General features: G+C 47.0%; 1 protein-coding gene across 1 annotated transcript in view; it reads right to left on the bottom strand.

Annotated features, from left to right (window-relative positions):
- Positions 1–16,911, bottom strand: part of PRR5L (proline rich 5 like) — a 52,582-nt gene that overhangs the window by 23,739 nt on the left and 11,932 nt on the right. The window contains exons 3-4 of the mRNA XM_069469827.1: positions 13,121–13,169; positions 2,376–2,433 (exon numbers count right to left, since the gene is read on the bottom strand). Of these exons, the coding sequence (XP_069325928.1) occupies positions 2,376–2,433; positions 13,121–13,169 (107 nt within the window). The remainder of the gene's footprint in view (positions 1–2,375; positions 2,434–13,120; positions 13,170–16,911) is intronic.

Below are 16,911 nucleotides of genomic sequence, written 5' to 3'. Positions count from 1 at the left end.
CACTAAAGCTCTGGAGATTACTGGAGTTAACATGGCGTATCCTGCCCACAGGAGAGCAACAGATGGATGTGAGCTGCCACCTGTCCTTTCTGCAGCAATAAATCGGGGTGTATAGATATAAACAGATATATAAATACATAAACAGACATGTAAACATATAAACAAATATGTCAACAAAGTGAAGCTTATTCAGTGATTGGATAAAGCATATTAATTGTTTCAAAACTACTCTATAGCAAGAGAATCCTTTTATCCAGACAAAAATCTTCCTTGGAGTCCTAATACATAAAAAAGTAGAGATGTCTGGTTGAAGATGGGAGAGTCCCCGGAAGGTCCCCCATGTGCCCACTCCCTGTGCAGAAAGGACCCCGACACTCACAACCCTGGGGCTAGATGACACCCAGAGAGAATGCCCTGGCCTGGTGCCCTCTGGCCACGCCGGGAAAGGGGCACAGACGCCTGGATGATCTCTGCTCATCCCAGCCAGCCCCCTTATGAGTTTCCAGGCTGAGTGTATCTGCCGAGGGTCACTTGGGTGAGAGACATTTAACCTCCCCTTTTAAGGGCGCTTGCATCTCGGGTTTCGCTCAGTGCTTTTTTCATAGAGCTGTTTCACCACATTTCCAGGAATAACTCCCCGATGGTTTCCACACAGATGACGTGACCAGGGACAATGCTTCCTCCCCCCGCTTCACCAGGCAGCCGCCTCCCACATTTGGGTACTGTACTAGCCCGACTCCAAAACGCAAGAGAGCCACTAAGTTCCTGGTCAAAGCAAGTAGCCTGAAAACAAGACCCTTCCACTGACGGACACATGGATAAAGAAAAGGTGGCCTCACACACACAGTGGGACATTATTCAGCCTTAAAACAAGGGAATCCTGTCACATGCCACAACATGGATCTGAAGACATCACGTTAAGAAAAACAAGCCAGTTGCAAAAGGACAAATACTATAGGACTCCACTTATATGAGATGCCTAGAGTAGTCAAAATCATGGAAACAAAAAGTAGAATTGTGGTTGTCAGGGGTTGAGGGGATGGGGAAATGGGGAGCTGTTGTTCTGTGTATGGGCATGGAGTTGCGGTTTTGCAAAAGAAAGTTCTGGAGATCTTTTACACAACAATGTGAACATAGTTAACACTTCTGAAGTATAAAATGGTTAAGAGGGTACATTTTATGTGTTTTTTTACCACAATTAAAAAAAATTATTTTTAAAGGCCTTGGGTTAGTGGGTGTTTATAAGGTTTGGGGAAAAAAAATCACAGTATAGATGTATTCAAGGGAAAAAAGGCTATAGGTTCAGCCAGCTCTGAAATACGCAGAGGGGTTAATTTCTAACCTCTCTTCTTCCAAAGGTTGGCGAGCATTTACTGGCCAGGCACTGGGACTGTCCACTGGCAGCTTCTCATTTTTCTTCCTACTTTGTATTTCTAGGAGCCACTTTAGTGGACACTCGTCTCTTTCCCAGGGAATGGGAAGAAGACAAGGGATGACATTTGGACCTAATAAGTGTGGGCCTGGAAGCGAGTTTGGCCTCCAGAGAGGGGTCATTAGCTACAGGGGAAAGCAGAAAGGAAGCAAAGGAAGCAGCGTGAGCATCTGCCATGCGCCAGTGTGGTGTTGCACCAGCTATGCACCTCATGCACCCCATGGCCCCTCACCCCAACTTATCACTTTAAAAATTATAAAAAAAAACTGAGACTCTGAGAAATTAGTAACTTGCCAAAAGTCACCCAAGTAGGTAGCAAGCTAAGATCAGGCCCCACTGAAGTGGGAGCTAAGAGTAGCCCTGGTAGAGTCGTGGGCTTGGCCAGTTCTTGCCTTTGGTACCATTGCTCATCTCCATTCAGTTCCTTTCCATCCCACTAGCTGGATTCTAAAATCTTACAAGAAGGAAATTTTACAAGGAAATTTCCCTTTATCTATCAAATCATACCCCATTAAGTGGATGTTGACTTAGCCTAATGTCCCCCTAATGGACAGGACTCCTGGCTTCTGTGACCCCAAGAAGCATTACAAAGGCCTATGGGAAATAGCATGTGGCAGACCAGAGGGAATAGCACGGCGGGGTCCACAGTATAGCTCGGCCCTTCAAAGGAGACCACCAGCATGCATCCCATGAAAGACCCCCTTAATGAGGTCTCCCAAGAAACCATCCCAATCCCACTTCATTTTTAAAAACACAGTTCTGACTCACTCTGCGACAAGCAGCTGACCCCAAATGCAAGTGCTGCCACCTAGCTGGGGAAGAAACCGACAGGGTGAACCCCTCGCTTGGAGCCTGCCACGCTTGGACATTAGTGTCTCAGCTGTCCCAACACCAAAGGCCGAGTCACAGAGGCCCCGATCTGTGCGGGCTGCCTGGTACTTGCCTTCACACAGCTTGATCTTCTCCTCCACAAAGAACAGTCCTTTTGCGAGAAGCTGGTTCTGCCAAAAGAGAACAGAGAACACAAGAGTCGGGCAGCTCCAGGGTGAGGGACAAATCTTCTCCCACTCCCAACCCTGGGCCAGGGCACAGGGTTCTAGGCACTTGTGTGCTAGCCATGCCTCCCAGTTTAAGAAGACTTTTGATCTCTCAGAAGGCCCAGGCCTCAGGAGAAGACAGGGAGACTTCCACAGCGAACGAGCAAGTAAGATAAGAGCCCAACCCAACCACCACCCTCAGCCCTCCAACCAGGGAAGAGGCATGACACAAGCTTGGATGAAGTCACTACTGTTGACACCCAGTGTCCTTGGAGGTCCTTAATAACCTAAATTTACAAAAGGGAGCATTGAGGCAATGGGAAATCATACAGAAATAATGGTTTTACACATGATACATTTTGGGCTTCTCACCCTAGCATGAGAGAGACTACATGCAAAAGCTTCAGCAGCAGTGAGCATGTGCCTGTCAATCAGCGTGTTCTTGGGAAGGTGTAGAAAGAGTAAAGTTGTCTTCTTGCAATTGCAGCTAACAATTGTTGAGTGTCCTGTGTGTATCATAGGCTTTGTAGCCTCCTTGTCATTTAATTCAGTCCTATCAGGTTGGTGCTATTACCTCACTGAGTCAGTAAGGAGACTGGCCCACGGGAGACAGCTGGTCTTCCTGGTTCCAGAAACTATGTTCTTTCCTTTCCGCGTTGCTGCCTTCCAGCAAGTCTTCCCACCCAGACAGACCCCTTCCTTCTCTTGAAGGGCCATAGCTGGTCCTATAAGACATGGAGCAGCCTCTCTGCAAGTCATAGCTGCTCAAGGACAAATGATGGGCTGGTGTCTCTCCACTCATCTCACATTATTCGACTGCCACAGGCCTATGCTTATGGGAGAGGCAGGGGCAAAGGCGATATATATGTCACCAGAAAACCTAATGCATTCCTTAGCATTGTCCTTTATAAGACCCCAAAACTTTATTACAGTGATGAAGACAGCACGCACGGCAGAGTGGAAAGAACTTGGGTATCAGACAGGGGGGTTCAAGTTCCAGCTCAGCTACATTCTAGCTATGTGATTTTGCAGTTAATTTCCCTTGAGTCTTAATTTCTGTAAAAGGGCATAATACTAGCAATATCATAAAGTTCTTATAAGAATTAATCATTATAAACACACACACACAGCATTTTACAAACTCAGTAATTGGTGGTGGTGGTAGCAATGGTAACGGTTACCGTCTTAGCCCAACTTATTCATAAAAGGAGTGCAAGGTAAAGAGTCAGTAACGAAAGGGCCATTATCAAGTGTACTAGTAGAATATTTTATCAAAAGTACTATCACATTTCTATGACTGATATACATAAACCAAATTAAGATTCACAGATATGACCCAATTTTAAAAACTAACTGGCCACCATGTAGTTTCAAGATGGCGGATGGAACCCCAAGTCAAAGTTAGAGTGACACTGTATAGGAATATACCAACTTTGTTAAAGAAAAGAAATAAATCACAGACAGCTCAGTGGCTCATGCCTGTAATCCCAGCAATTTGAGAAGCTGAGGCAGGAGAATCACTTAAGGCCAGGAATTCAAGACCAGCTGGGCAACATAGCAAGACCCTGTCTCTACAAAAAATAAGAAAAATTAGCCAGGCATGGTGGCACACACCTTTTGTCCCAGTTACTTAGGAGGCTGAGAGGCAGGATGATTGATTGAGTCCAGGAGGTGTGAGGCTGTAGTGAGCTATGATCATACCACTGTACTCTAGCTCGGGTGACAAAGACCTTGTCACTTCAAAAAAAAAAAAAAAACATCAAGTTTTTTCCTGGAACCATTTTCCAGGAAGCTGACGCACCTTGCGAAAGCATCCTGAAACTCTTTATTTACCCACTGCAGAAGCTTGTAGATTTTGCTCTTATCTTACAGTTGAATAAACTGAGGCTCCCCCAAATTGCAACGAAACACACAGGAGTGAAGCTCAGTCTCTCCACTATTCACCTTCTATCCAGCACACACTATTGGAGTAAGGATCTTATGGGTCAGCTGCACCCCCAGCCCCTCTTCCCTGGAGAGCTGCCCGCAGTCTACCCAGGGGAGCTGTGCCCCTTCATGCTCCAACAACTGAGCCCCAGCTGCACATCCCAGCATCAGTGATGGGTCTCAGACTGAGCAACAATCTCCTCTCCTGGGAATCTGCGGCCCAAAGGGTCCTCCATTCCTAAGGGCCTTGCACTCTGAAGGCCTCCACTCACGTGCTCTGTGGCCACCATCTTCGATTCTTAATATTTCCATCTCTGAATCTGGGTTTTATAGGGAAGTCTGAAGGGACAACAGAGCATGCACCAGGGTCTGGAGCCTCCATTCACTTGTGGTCTTGTTTCCCACCACATCCCGGGAGGGGTTTTCAGGCACCCACTCCTCTGCCCTGGTGCCTGGGCCCCACCACTCATGTCACCCTACTCCAGGGGACAGGGTCATATTGGTGGGGGTCTAGGTGCTGCTGCAGGGAGAGGCGGGGCTGGGCATGCACCCTGCAGCATCTTGGGGAGAGGCATGGTGGCACTCACCCTGTACTCCCTGGACCCGCAGCGCTGTGGTGCATTTGCTGGTGACTCGACAGGGGCTCCCACCACCCCTGATCTACGTGCCAAGACTGGCCCAGAGTAGTGGCTGCAATCTCTTGGGGTTACCTCCCCACCAGAGGTTGCAGTGGCAGGCCCGTGGGAAGGGAAGATTGACACCCCCAGCCCAGCAGGTGACCACATTTGCATTCTGCACTGGGCCCTGTAAATTATGAAGCCCACTCTGTCTGCTGGTCACTTCATCTGAGGACATGCCAACCTGATATCTGTGAGGCTGAGGCCTGCTCAAATGGTGGGAGAGCGAAGAAAGAAAATCAGCCTGCACTTCCATTGTTTGTCTTTCTAAGTGACTGTTCTTCCTGGACCTTGTCTCCAAGTGTCCCCATCCCCTGACAAATGCCTGACTCCAGAAGGATCTGAGTAAATGCCTGCAGCTGAGCAGGGGTGATGGGCCTGCATGGTAACAGCTGGAGAAGACCTGACTTTTCTCTTGTCCCACTCCCTGCCTGATGGCACCAACCCTCCACCTCCCCAGCCTGAAGGCTTCAAGCCAAAAAAGTTACATTAAACAGTAGCCACCTAGGAAATGACTTGGGACTTGGAACTGGGCCCATTGTTACTTAATGCACCCTCCCTGACCCTGTAAATGAACTTAGACGTGGAATAAATAGCACTTTAACGAAGTGGCAGAGGAATCTGGAAGTGAAAAACCCCCAGCTATATCTGCTTTTTTCTAAGACATAGAAAAATGGGCTGCAAACAGAAAAATGAGGCTTAGCTAGGAAGAATGCAAACAAGGATGTCTGGGGAAAGGCATCCCAAACCACCCAGTCTTTAGTGGGTAGGAAAGACCCAGCTCATCGCGGAGGGAGGATTGGAGGAGGTGGGGAGAGCGGAGGACGGGGGTGGGCGTTTGTGGTGTGGGGCCTGCCAGTGACATATGCCTCCTGCCAAGCAGGCACCTCCCCTCCCCAGACAGAGGGACCCAGCGAAAACTGGTCACCAAGAAGGCTAGATGCTAACCTCACCTTCCCAGCTGGAAGAACTTTCCACACAGTTCTGTAAATGCTAAGGCTGCTAGCTACCATCATGTCTAATGCTTTAGCAGTAACAATGATAATGACAGTAAGAATGTCAGTAGAGTCATTATTGGTTTTTGTCCTGTGTCAGGAACTGTCTTAGACTCTTTTCATGCGTTATCACATTTTATCTTTGCCAAAAATCTATCTCCTTTTTATAAATGAAGAAATTGAGGTTCAGAAAAACAACTAGCAAACGTGAGACCAGAATTTGCACCCAGGTTGGTCTGAACCCAAAACCCATATCTTTCCCCTACTACATTCCTCTGGTTTACTTTGGCAATCATAATGAAAATACTAAGATACAAATACCTATCATTTGTTTCAGTAATCCTGAAACTCCTCCTCTCTGGGATTTTTGCTGTGTACCAAGTATTTTGTATATGTCATCTCAGTAAGCTTCTCAACCATGATTACAACTAGATTAACTAGATTACTACTAAGAAAGGCTCAGAGAGGTTAAGTACTAAGCCTGAGGTCACACAGCTAATAAATGTTCTAGCAAGGATTAGAACCCAGACCTACCTGGCCAAAAAGCTGGTTGACTTTAGCCACCATGCTCTCCTGCCCTGGAGAGGTTTCTTATCTCCCTACCCACAAGAGAAAGGAGCTGGAATCCATTTCAGGTTCAGATACTGGGGGCAGCTGTCTTGGCAATCTCAGGCCAGGTAACTAGGTTCTACCACAGGCTTCCATCCAGCTGGGCCTGCCTCTCCACTGCCCACATTCAATGTCCAGCATGGGGAACACCTGGCTCCCAGGTGGATTCCATTCCCAAATGGACACTCTTTCCTTCCCCAGAGGGGTTGCAGCTGTGTTGCTCTGCCTACCAAGAACCTGTGTTAACCAATTCCACTCCAGGCATTTGATTCCAGTGATATGAATGTCTTCCAGGGTTCCTGTTGTTGGCATGAGCCCAGGGATGAAAATGATGGGCCACCTCCATTTTTTTTCGTCTGTGACTCAGAAAGGCTAGCCAACACCTCTAATGATGTCTGCATCTCTTGTGAACCTGGATGCCTTCCTACATAAGCAACAAAAAGTCTTATAAACACAACTCACCCCTGGGGCCAGAGAGTTCCTATAAACCAATCCTGGTATGTGGGTGCGATGGGACTAGAGAAAAGTCCCCAGATGGAGACTGAAGCAGCTTAGAAACTCGGTACTAATGCTACTTCTTCATTTAGCACCATATCAGTGATAATTAAAAGGATAACTGAAAGAAATTATTTTTGCACTGAGCATGGTGGCTCATGCCTGTAATCTCAGCTGTACTCCATCCTTACAAAAAATAAAAATAAAAAATTAGCCGGGTGTGGTGGTGCATACCTGTCTCAGGAAGCTGAGGCAGTAGGATCCCTTGAGCTCAGGAGTTGAAACCAACAGTGAGATATGATCAATCACTGTACTCCAGCCTGGGTGACAGAGCAAGACCCTGTCTCTTAAAAAAAAAAAAAAAAAAAAAAAAAAATTTTTTTTTTTTTTTTTTTTTTTGCAAGGAAGCAGGAAAACAGTCCATGTCTGAGTTGCTAGACACTCAAAACAAAAAACAAAAAGTAATCCTGAAACTCCACCTCTCTGGGTTTTTTGTTTTTCCAGGAGATGCCTCAGGGGCATTTTAACATTTAAAGCATAATCCAAGAAATTTTTCTTCTGTGGCCAGATGACCTGGGTTGGGTCTTTGCTGAACCTTTTACTGGCTGTGTGATCTTAGACAAATCACCCCCTTCGCTAAGCCTCAGCTGTAAAAAGGGGATATACAGTAACAGGATCTTCCTCATGGGCGGTCAGGAGGAATACATGCATTAGCACAGGAGAAACGTTCTCAGACTTGAGCACGCATCAGAACCATGGAGGATGCATTAAAACACAGTGCTGGGCCCCAACCCCAGAGTTTCTGGTTCAATAAGCCAGAGACGGAGCCTAAGCATTTGCTTTTCTAACACGTTCTCAGGTCTTACCGATGCTGCTGGCTCTAGGCCCACACTCTGAGGACCACTGACTTAGAACAACACCTGGCACGGAAGTACTTGAAAATGTTGGCTGTCATTACTGCTACCGTTACTTTGGTCCTCCTTACAGCTCGCAAAGAGCCTCAGAGAAAGTTGCCCTGTCGCTCTCCATATTGAACAAACATTTCCCAACACTGCCCACTCAGTCTTTACCTCTCATGCCCATCGAACTGCTGATGTTTCTACTTATTTTAACACCACAGTGCTTCCGCCCCCTGCCTTCTATGCCTCCCCCATCAAGGCCCTAAAACCGGCTCCTGCCATCCTTGCCTAGTCTTCAAGAAATCCCCCGATTTCATACATAATGGGTTCCTGAAAATACGCACTCAGGTAGAACACCACACTTACGTGATATAGGAGGAATTCTGTCCCCACAGAGCTAAAAAAGGATTATAAAATCCCTAATTACAGCTCACTTCAGAGCTCATCTCTGGGTGATATATTTTCAGCATTTTGAATCTACGCGCTCCTTTCCTTCACAATTGAATGTGCAATAACCCAAGTCCAGCGAAGCTAAAGACGTGCCATTTCTGCTCGCCTGTGGATGTTCATCTTCATCTCACTCACATCAGGACCTGTGCTCATCAATCTCAAGACCCATTTTTCCATTTGGCTTCATAAAGTATGAGAAAAGTACAATAAAAAATACTCAAATAATTGCCCAAAATTCAAGTAATTGCTCAGGAGACGGCTGGCTGGCGGGCAGGCCCACTGGGAGTAATGTATCTTGAAGCCACCGGGCTAGTTCCACCTCATTTTCTCGAATCATAGTGGCCACTGGGAGCTTCGAGGCCACCCCATGTTTACAAACTCCACGATGCGTTTCCAAATCCAAAATGCAACCTCTAAAGACCTTCTCACCTAAAAACATAACCTGTCGGCTGCCCCTGCCTTCTCGCCAGATCCCAGCTCCCCTTGTTCAAAGCCCCTTGGTAGACAGGCCCCGATTCTACCTTCAAAGCAGAGGTACGTGGGATTCCTCTTACTACCCTGTGTCCACCTAATTATCTCTTTTTCCATCTGGGGAATCCTCTCAAAAGAGCAGCCTTCCCAGGCTGATCGAAGAAGAGCTGGAACTTTTTTCCTCCCCTCTTTGATTTGCATTTGAAAATCACAAAAGTTATTTTTACCACTCTTCATCTTCTCTCCACCCACCTTGCCATGAATTCTTACAAGTCCCACCTTCATCCCTAACAAAGTCTATTTGTTTATTCTGGGCCTGTTTTGAAGTCTACTTCAGGTCTTCAGTTAGTGCTACACTGTGTGTCACCTGTGTAGACGTGTTTATATCCCTGCACTGTCTTCATTTTAAACTCCATGGTGGCCAGGACACGTCACACAGGTCCCCCCTTCAGCTCTGTGCCACGTGCCATAAGCTCTTAATGTTCTCTGATAATGATGAGCTAAGGGAAACCAGCCTCCGGGGACTCTCACAGATATAAGCAACAAATGGAAAAATAAATATACATACACATGTGTGCACATGTACATGCGTGCACACATATACACGCATGTACACGCACAGACACGTACGTCTATCTCCAACACTACCAGGCATCCATGACCTACTGGCAATCGTGGTAGCTACGTTTCCTTTCTTCCTGCTAACTCATTCACAGCCACTGACTCTGGCCTGAGTTTCTGTATCAAGCAAAACTCCAGTTCCAACAAAAAGGACTGAACTTTCTGGGCTTGGGAAAAAGTTTCTAATAAACCCAATGCAGCCAGCAGATGCAGAATGGCAGAAAGTGCAGTTGGCAAGCACCTCCATGCCCTGAACCGCCAAGATACCTAATTAGGCTATAGAAAAATGCAGAACATTTCGTATCATCAGTTTCAAAAACTATAAGGAACCAATTATCCCTCAGAGCTGTCGCAAGAATATAGAGTTCCTCTTGGAAACCCCAATTCTCCTCCTGGGCACAATTCAAAACAGAGAGAAAAGAAAAATCAATACTGGAAATGTCAGAGATTCTCCCGGCCGGTGTCTTATGGACACCTCTCCAGGCCCCTGCAGATCCCACGGCCTGTCTTCTCTGCCTGCAGATGTGAGACAAACACGGTTTTCCCACCTGCTTTCCCTTGCCCTCCCCTGGGGTCATTCTCATGAGTCTTCACTAAGGATATTCTTTCTGTGAGTCTTTCTTTAAAGCTATAAAGTGAAAATGTTCATTTTCAAAAGCAGAGTCAAGGAGATGGCCGTACACGTGGTGAGCTCTGAATCCGGGGTCAGGACTCAGAGTGATCACCTCGATGCCAATAAAGTAATGTCATGAAATCCTAACTAACGTCAGTGTCCCGAGCTAAAGACACTAAGTTTGAGGCCCGCGCCCACTTCCTTAAACCAAGGAGACCGCCAACTCCTGGAGGAGTATAAAGGATACAATGGCCCAACCCAGGACACTCTCCAGCACAGGCCTAAGGGCTAAGGGAAAATAAAACAGGGCAACACTTTCTAACCACAGCTGAATGTTACTGAATGCCATTGCATGTGTCATCCAAAATCATTCCAGGTATCTGTGGTGGACACTCCCATCCTGTCTCCCAAGAATGTTTATTGGGCATCTACTATGTACCAGACACTTTGTAGGGAGTAGGGCACCAAACAGAGTAAGAAAAAAAAAAAAAGCTCTGTGCCATATGAGACTTAAAATCTATTACACATTGGGAAAAAAATAAAGTCTAGGAGAGCCTCTTTCCAGTCTAGCACCTGAAATAAGGAAAACCCCAGATTCAAAGCTGAATACCAGTTCCCACCCCACACTCCCCTGCAAGAGACACCACAGTCACCAAGCAGCCTCTCTGATTACGCTCCAGATAGGAAATGACAAGTGGTTATTAGTTTTTAAGTAACACGCACGCTTTGTAAGCAGTATTAACCGCCCCCGAAAACCTCAGGGCTTCCCAGATAAACAAGTCCCCACCAAATGCCCTTCCCTACCCGTCCGAGGGGTAGCCCCCCGTGCCAAAAGACAACTGACATTTTAAACCACACCAAACCGTGTCTCTTTTAAATGTCAAGCAGGAAGGCAGCTCAGCTCAGCAGGTTTCTCCAGGACTGATTGAGAAACTACTTCTCTGTAGCTAGATTTAAAATCAATCAGTAGAGACAGCAAGAGAAAAAAAGCGAGGCCAAGACTGACCTTTGAGTCAAGGGCAACTGAAATGATTCACATTTGTGACTAATTATCTGTTTCTTCATCTTTATGTTTGTCTCTCCGCGAACAGGAGCTGTCTTCCAAGCAGCTGAGACTTATGACCCGAATGCATTCCAGGCTTCTGTGGGGTCTCGGTTTGTCCAGATTTAGAGGAGCCGTTCTCTGCTCTGTGTGTTTGTGTCTTTAAACAACTGGCATTTGTCATTCTTTTAAAGTGCACCTAAAAAAGTTTAAGCTTCCTGAATCTTGTAAAGAAAAATAATAAAAGGATGCCTGCCTTATTTTTAAAACCTAAAATCTCTTTAAACTGTCTTAAAAGTATGCACTACTTGGATTCAGAATAATATCGCCAGCCTGAACCAAGATGTTATGCATTTTTATGTTACTTTCCCATTAAAAGGGATGAATTAGGCTTTAGAATAATAACACACAGGCACCTGTATAAATTTAATAAACATCACTCTGTCTTACTCCGTGCTAGTCACTAAGCACTTTATAAATAACAACTTATTTAGTCCTCACGACAACCTCATAAGGCTTGGTTCTATTAATATTACCGCTGTTTTATAAAAAAAGGAACCAAAACCCAGATTGCTAGTTGGTGGCTCTGCTGGGCACTGAACCCGGCAGTCTGCCTGTAAGGGCCGTGATCTTGACCACTACTCTGTGCTGCCCCAGACACACTATGTGCTGAGTGCTTGGTGTGTTATTTCATGTAAACCACACCATAACCTTATCAGGTAAGTCATATTTTTATTCCATTTTACAGATAAGGAAACTGAGGCACAGAGAGGCAAAGCAGCTTGCCAGAGACCACTCAGCAAACAAGTGAGAACCGGGGATTCTGACTTCACTAAGGTGTCACCCTGTTAGTTACTCATTGCCACCCAACACCTCCCACGCCCTCTCCACCATATGCTTTTGGTTAGAGGCAGGAAAGCAGCCTGTGCCTGCGGATTAGAAACTATCCTCTAATTGGACCTGGAACCTCGAGCTCATTAGTCCCGTAAGGATATTGTACAAGAAGGAGGGAAGTTTGATTGTCTGATCTATCTTTAACAGAACACACCAGGAGGCTTAGTGACAAGAAATAACTTGGCTTAGGGGCACACGTAATTACATCCAATTAAACACCAAGCACGGGAGTGGGGGAGAATGTCCTTAGAGCAAGAGCTCTCGAAGTGTGGTTGGTTCAGGGTCCCCTGGAGGCTTCCCCAGGCCCTTTCAAGGGATCTACACAGTCAAAACGATTTTCTCAATAACACCAAGCCGTTTCTGCCTTCTCCCTCGCGTTCTCCACAAGTTCTCCTGAGGCTACGTGACGGCAACATCACAACAGGTTGGACGTGAAGCCCGTATGAGAATCCAGCTGTCTTCTAAGAGGCAAGACAGTGCAGGGATTTGCAAACACAGAAAACCGTGCCACTCTTCTTACTTTTTATTCCCAAAGTTAGTCTTCACAAAAATGCTATTTGTTGCTGCAACCAACTAATGATCACCAAGGGGAAAAAAATGCTATTTGTGCTAATACGTAATAAATATTATTTAAATGAATTAAGACATGTTTGAAAGCTTCTCAGATTTAATTGCTAATATGGTAAAGATAGACAGACATGACCCAAATGAGCAATAATTGTTCTACGAGGGTAAAGGGGTCCTGAGTCTTGCTGCATGAGACTGCAGTGTCTGTTAATTGCAGGGACCACACTGGCCTGTGGCCCTCTGCAGCCACCGCGCTGCAGTGCTTGGCACGCAGCAGGGACTGGGATGTGTAACTGTGGATGGAGGAATGTCCAGCTGCACAGTACTGGCCATCCCTTCAGGGACAGGGGCCCACATGCGTGATGACGGGTGCCAAGACCCCCATGGCTTACCTGGAAATAGTCTGTAATGAACGATCCAAGTTCACTCTTCAACAGCCGCCTGGGGAGAGAGAAACACCGTCAAGCAGCCTTCGATGGTACAGCTCGTGGTGATGAGCTCACGGCCCATGATGACGATGATGTGCTGGCCAGTGGCACAGGGCTGGGGCCAGGCCTAAGAAAGGAGTGCACTTTCCTAGGACCTGGTAACCCCCCAGCCCCCACTCCTATCGGGGAATTGCAGTGAAGGAAGATCTGCTCCTTAGTTCCCTCGGGAAAGTAACCATCAGAAGAGGGCAGCCACCGGAAATCCTAACTCTACCAGGGTAGGCAGGGGCAGCCCAAGGCACCTGGCTTCATACGAATCAAAAAGCAGTCAGGAAGAGAGAGACCATCACCATTTTGCAATCCTCCACATCTGCAGAGCACTTGATAGTTTGAAATGCATTTTTCATACATTCTTCAAGGATTATGAAGTATGTGTGTTTGTCGGGGGGCGGCAATTAATATTCTTCCTATACAGACAAAAAAAAAACTGAGGCCCAGAGAGGGCCCCCAAATAAGTCAGAGCCAAAATTTGAACCCAGTCCTTCTGCAAATCCAACATCTTTTCCTGTAACCCTACCTCGTCTCTCCTCCAAATCCATCAGAGACACTCAGACCTGAAATTCCACTGGGAGCCATGGTTCGGGTGGTCTCCCCACCCCTCCCTGACAGACCGAGCCAGTCCCCAAAGAGGACCATAGCAGGCAGATGGAGATTTTATTTATCTAGCAACAAACAAGGATTGAGCTGCCCTTTAAGGGCCAGACGTTCTAGCACCAGGAGTACCAAGGTGAACACGACAGGCAAGGGCTCTGAAACTCTCTTGAGTTTCTCTCTCGGGGCTTGGTGGATAGACAGCACATTAATAAACATACTCAAGATAATTTCAAAGAATCTTAAGTGGCCCCCCAAAAAATGAGGGTTTTGGAACCAGCTCTCCCTCTCTCTGTGACAAATAATGGGGCCGTCCCCCCTGCTCTTTCTTTCGTGTGATCCAGACGAGGTGAGGGAGCTCAAAACAAGCCTGACTGGCTTCCCGGAGCCTACGTGTCCCCCAGGGAGTAAACTCTTCAGGGCTTCAACTGATTTCCTTTTACTCAACCCACGGGCTATGGTTATCAAGGAACAAATGCTCAAGCTTCTGACAACCCTTACTGGTATTACCTCCCCCCAGAACATGTTCACACATGTCACTGAAGGGTAAACAGGAGGCTACAGCAAGACACTCTGTGCAGACAACAGGGACAATAGCATTGAGACAGAAGAGAGAAATACCCATGACCTAACTTTCTGTACCAGAAAGAGCCCTGGAGAGCTGCAAACATGTGTCTGTGGTGGATGCTGCATTTTGAGATCCAGTTTCATGGCAGGCTCCTGGCGGGCCACCCCATCAACACAACCCAGGGGTTCTCCCAGGTGTGGGCAGGTCTGATCAGCGACAGGGAAGCCTTTGTCAAAAGGCACTGAGCTAAGAGCAGGTTGGGCATAGGTGGTCTTCAAGGCAGAGGCCTCTCTCAGATAGGAAACAGCAACCCAGAGAGCAGCTCTTAGTGGATAGGTGGAGGCTTTGGAACAGAAAGAGGTAAGGAGTCTGCTTCCACCCACAGGAGACAGAGACACCTCCTAACAAGGTCTTGGTGGCCATTGGAAGTCTCAAAACCACAGGTGAGGCTGGGCATGGCAGCTCACGCCTGCAATCCCAGCACTTTGGGAGGCTGAGGCAGGAGGATCACTCAAGGCCAGGAGTTGGAGACAAGCCTGAGCAACACAGTGAGACCCTGCCTCTACAAAAAATAAGAAAACAATCAGTCGGGTGTGGTGGTATGCACCGTAGTCCCAACTACTCAGGAGGCTGAGGCAGAAGGATTGCTTGAGCACAGGAGGTCAAGGTTGTAGTGAGCTATGATCGTGCCATTGCACTCTAGCCTGGGCAACAAAGCAACACCCCACCTTTAAAGAAAAAAAAAAACTATAGGTGGAGAAGCCAAGCTTCATGAAAAAGTGGAAAAACAAGTCCTAACAATGAGCCCCTTAGGGCAGAGCCTCTGCCAAGGATATCTCGGGTACTCACGATGCTGAGGGACTAACACAGCTGAGATCAAGTGACACGCTGCAGAACTGGTGTCCCGAGAAACCCACGCTAGGAAAAGGCTGTGCTCGTGAAGATGCCACGGGTAAGATGAACTAGAAAGAGGTCAGGGGTAAGGGGACTTCAAGGTCAAAAACCAACTGGAACAACACGGAAGAGGGATCTGTGCTGGCGTAAAAACCGTAAACTGGGGCTGGACGTGATTATACCAGCGACGACTGCCCCAGGACGTGTCACAGTGGTGAAACTTGATGCTACCAGTTGAGGAATCCAAGAGGCCTTCTCCCCTCCCTACCAGGAAGAGGCTGCACCCCAGGGGGAGGCGGGGGGCACAGCACCCTTACACCACGGCCAAGGCCAGCACTCTGCACAGCACCACAGGAAGACAAAGTCTAGGTAGAAATCAGCCAATAATGGAGCAGAAGCCAGAGGAGATGATGCAACTGCCAAGACAGGGCCTTAGCGAAAAGGACTCTGAAGCTAGACGCAGCCGTGTCAGCGGTGCTAGGACAGTCACGGGTAAGAATAAAGCAGCAGAACGTGAAGCGGTGCCTTCCGCCACGCTGACGGGGTGATGACTGGTTCCTCAATGACAAGGAACTGGACACAGATGTGGGAATCTGCTTTATGTACTTTACACGTAACGAACTCTAACCAGGTACAGAGGGAGAACCACGTATTTGTCCCTTTATCAAATCACGAGTTCAAAGCCCTCTCCGCTAGGTACTGTTATAGAGTCATCTGGACGGAAAAGACTCTACCTGATCATTTGAGCCAAGATTCTAATGTCCTGAGTGGGCAATTACTGCACTTTGAGCCTGTATTAGCTATATACAATATGATTTGGTTTCCTATAGTCCCTGAACTGAAATATATAGCTCCTTGATTTTTAAACATATACAAAAAAACACGTGCATTAAAAAATCATATATATATATACAATAAATCATTTATATATGTGTGTGTATGTGTGTGTGTATAGGTTTTGTGTCCTCCTCTCCATCCCTCCCCAGTAAGAGACTGGAGAAGCTGGAAGTTATTACTGGAAATTAAATAGGGCAATGAAACACTTTAGCAAACTTTATTCCCTGAAGTTCAAGGGAGACACTGTCCCACAGATGACATATTACCCCACCTGGGACCCGAGTCCAGTCCGTGGGCCTGGTATAACGTGTCCAGCTTCGCCAGCTATGTTCCCATACATATTCCTTACATACGCATCAGGAAACTCTGGAAGAATGCCCCATAGGCTACTGTTATAATATTTATCTCCGAGGAGGTGGGGAATGGGAGCTGGGTTTCTGGGATACAGGGGTGGGAGACTCTCCACTGTCTACCTTGTTGTATGTTTAAGACTTTTGAACCATGTGAATACAATCCTATTCAAAAATAACTTTTTAAAAGATTCTAAAATACAATCACCACAACCAAAGTGACTGCAGGATGGCCTGAAGCCAAGAAAGAACCATGGGTGTGAGTGAGTCTCCCTACCAGGAAGCAGGCTGCACAGGGGGACGGAGAATGCCACGAGTCCTGGGAACCTGCCTGTCCAGCCCCCTCAGGCTGGTACCCTGAGAACCTCTGTTCTTACATAACAGAGTGAACAGCTGAGGAAAGGGGGCCCGGGGCTACCCACAGGTTGGCCAAACAGTGCTGCCTAAGCCAACCT

This window comes from Eulemur rufifrons, chromosome 6 (assembly GCF_041146395.1).
Source record: "Eulemur rufifrons isolate Redbay chromosome 6, OSU_ERuf_1, whole genome shotgun sequence".
NCBI lineage: Eukaryota > Metazoa > Chordata > Mammalia > Primates > Lemuridae > Eulemur > Eulemur rufifrons.
Note: the sequence above shows the minus strand (reverse complement) of the source record. Positions and strands in the feature narration are given on the sequence as shown.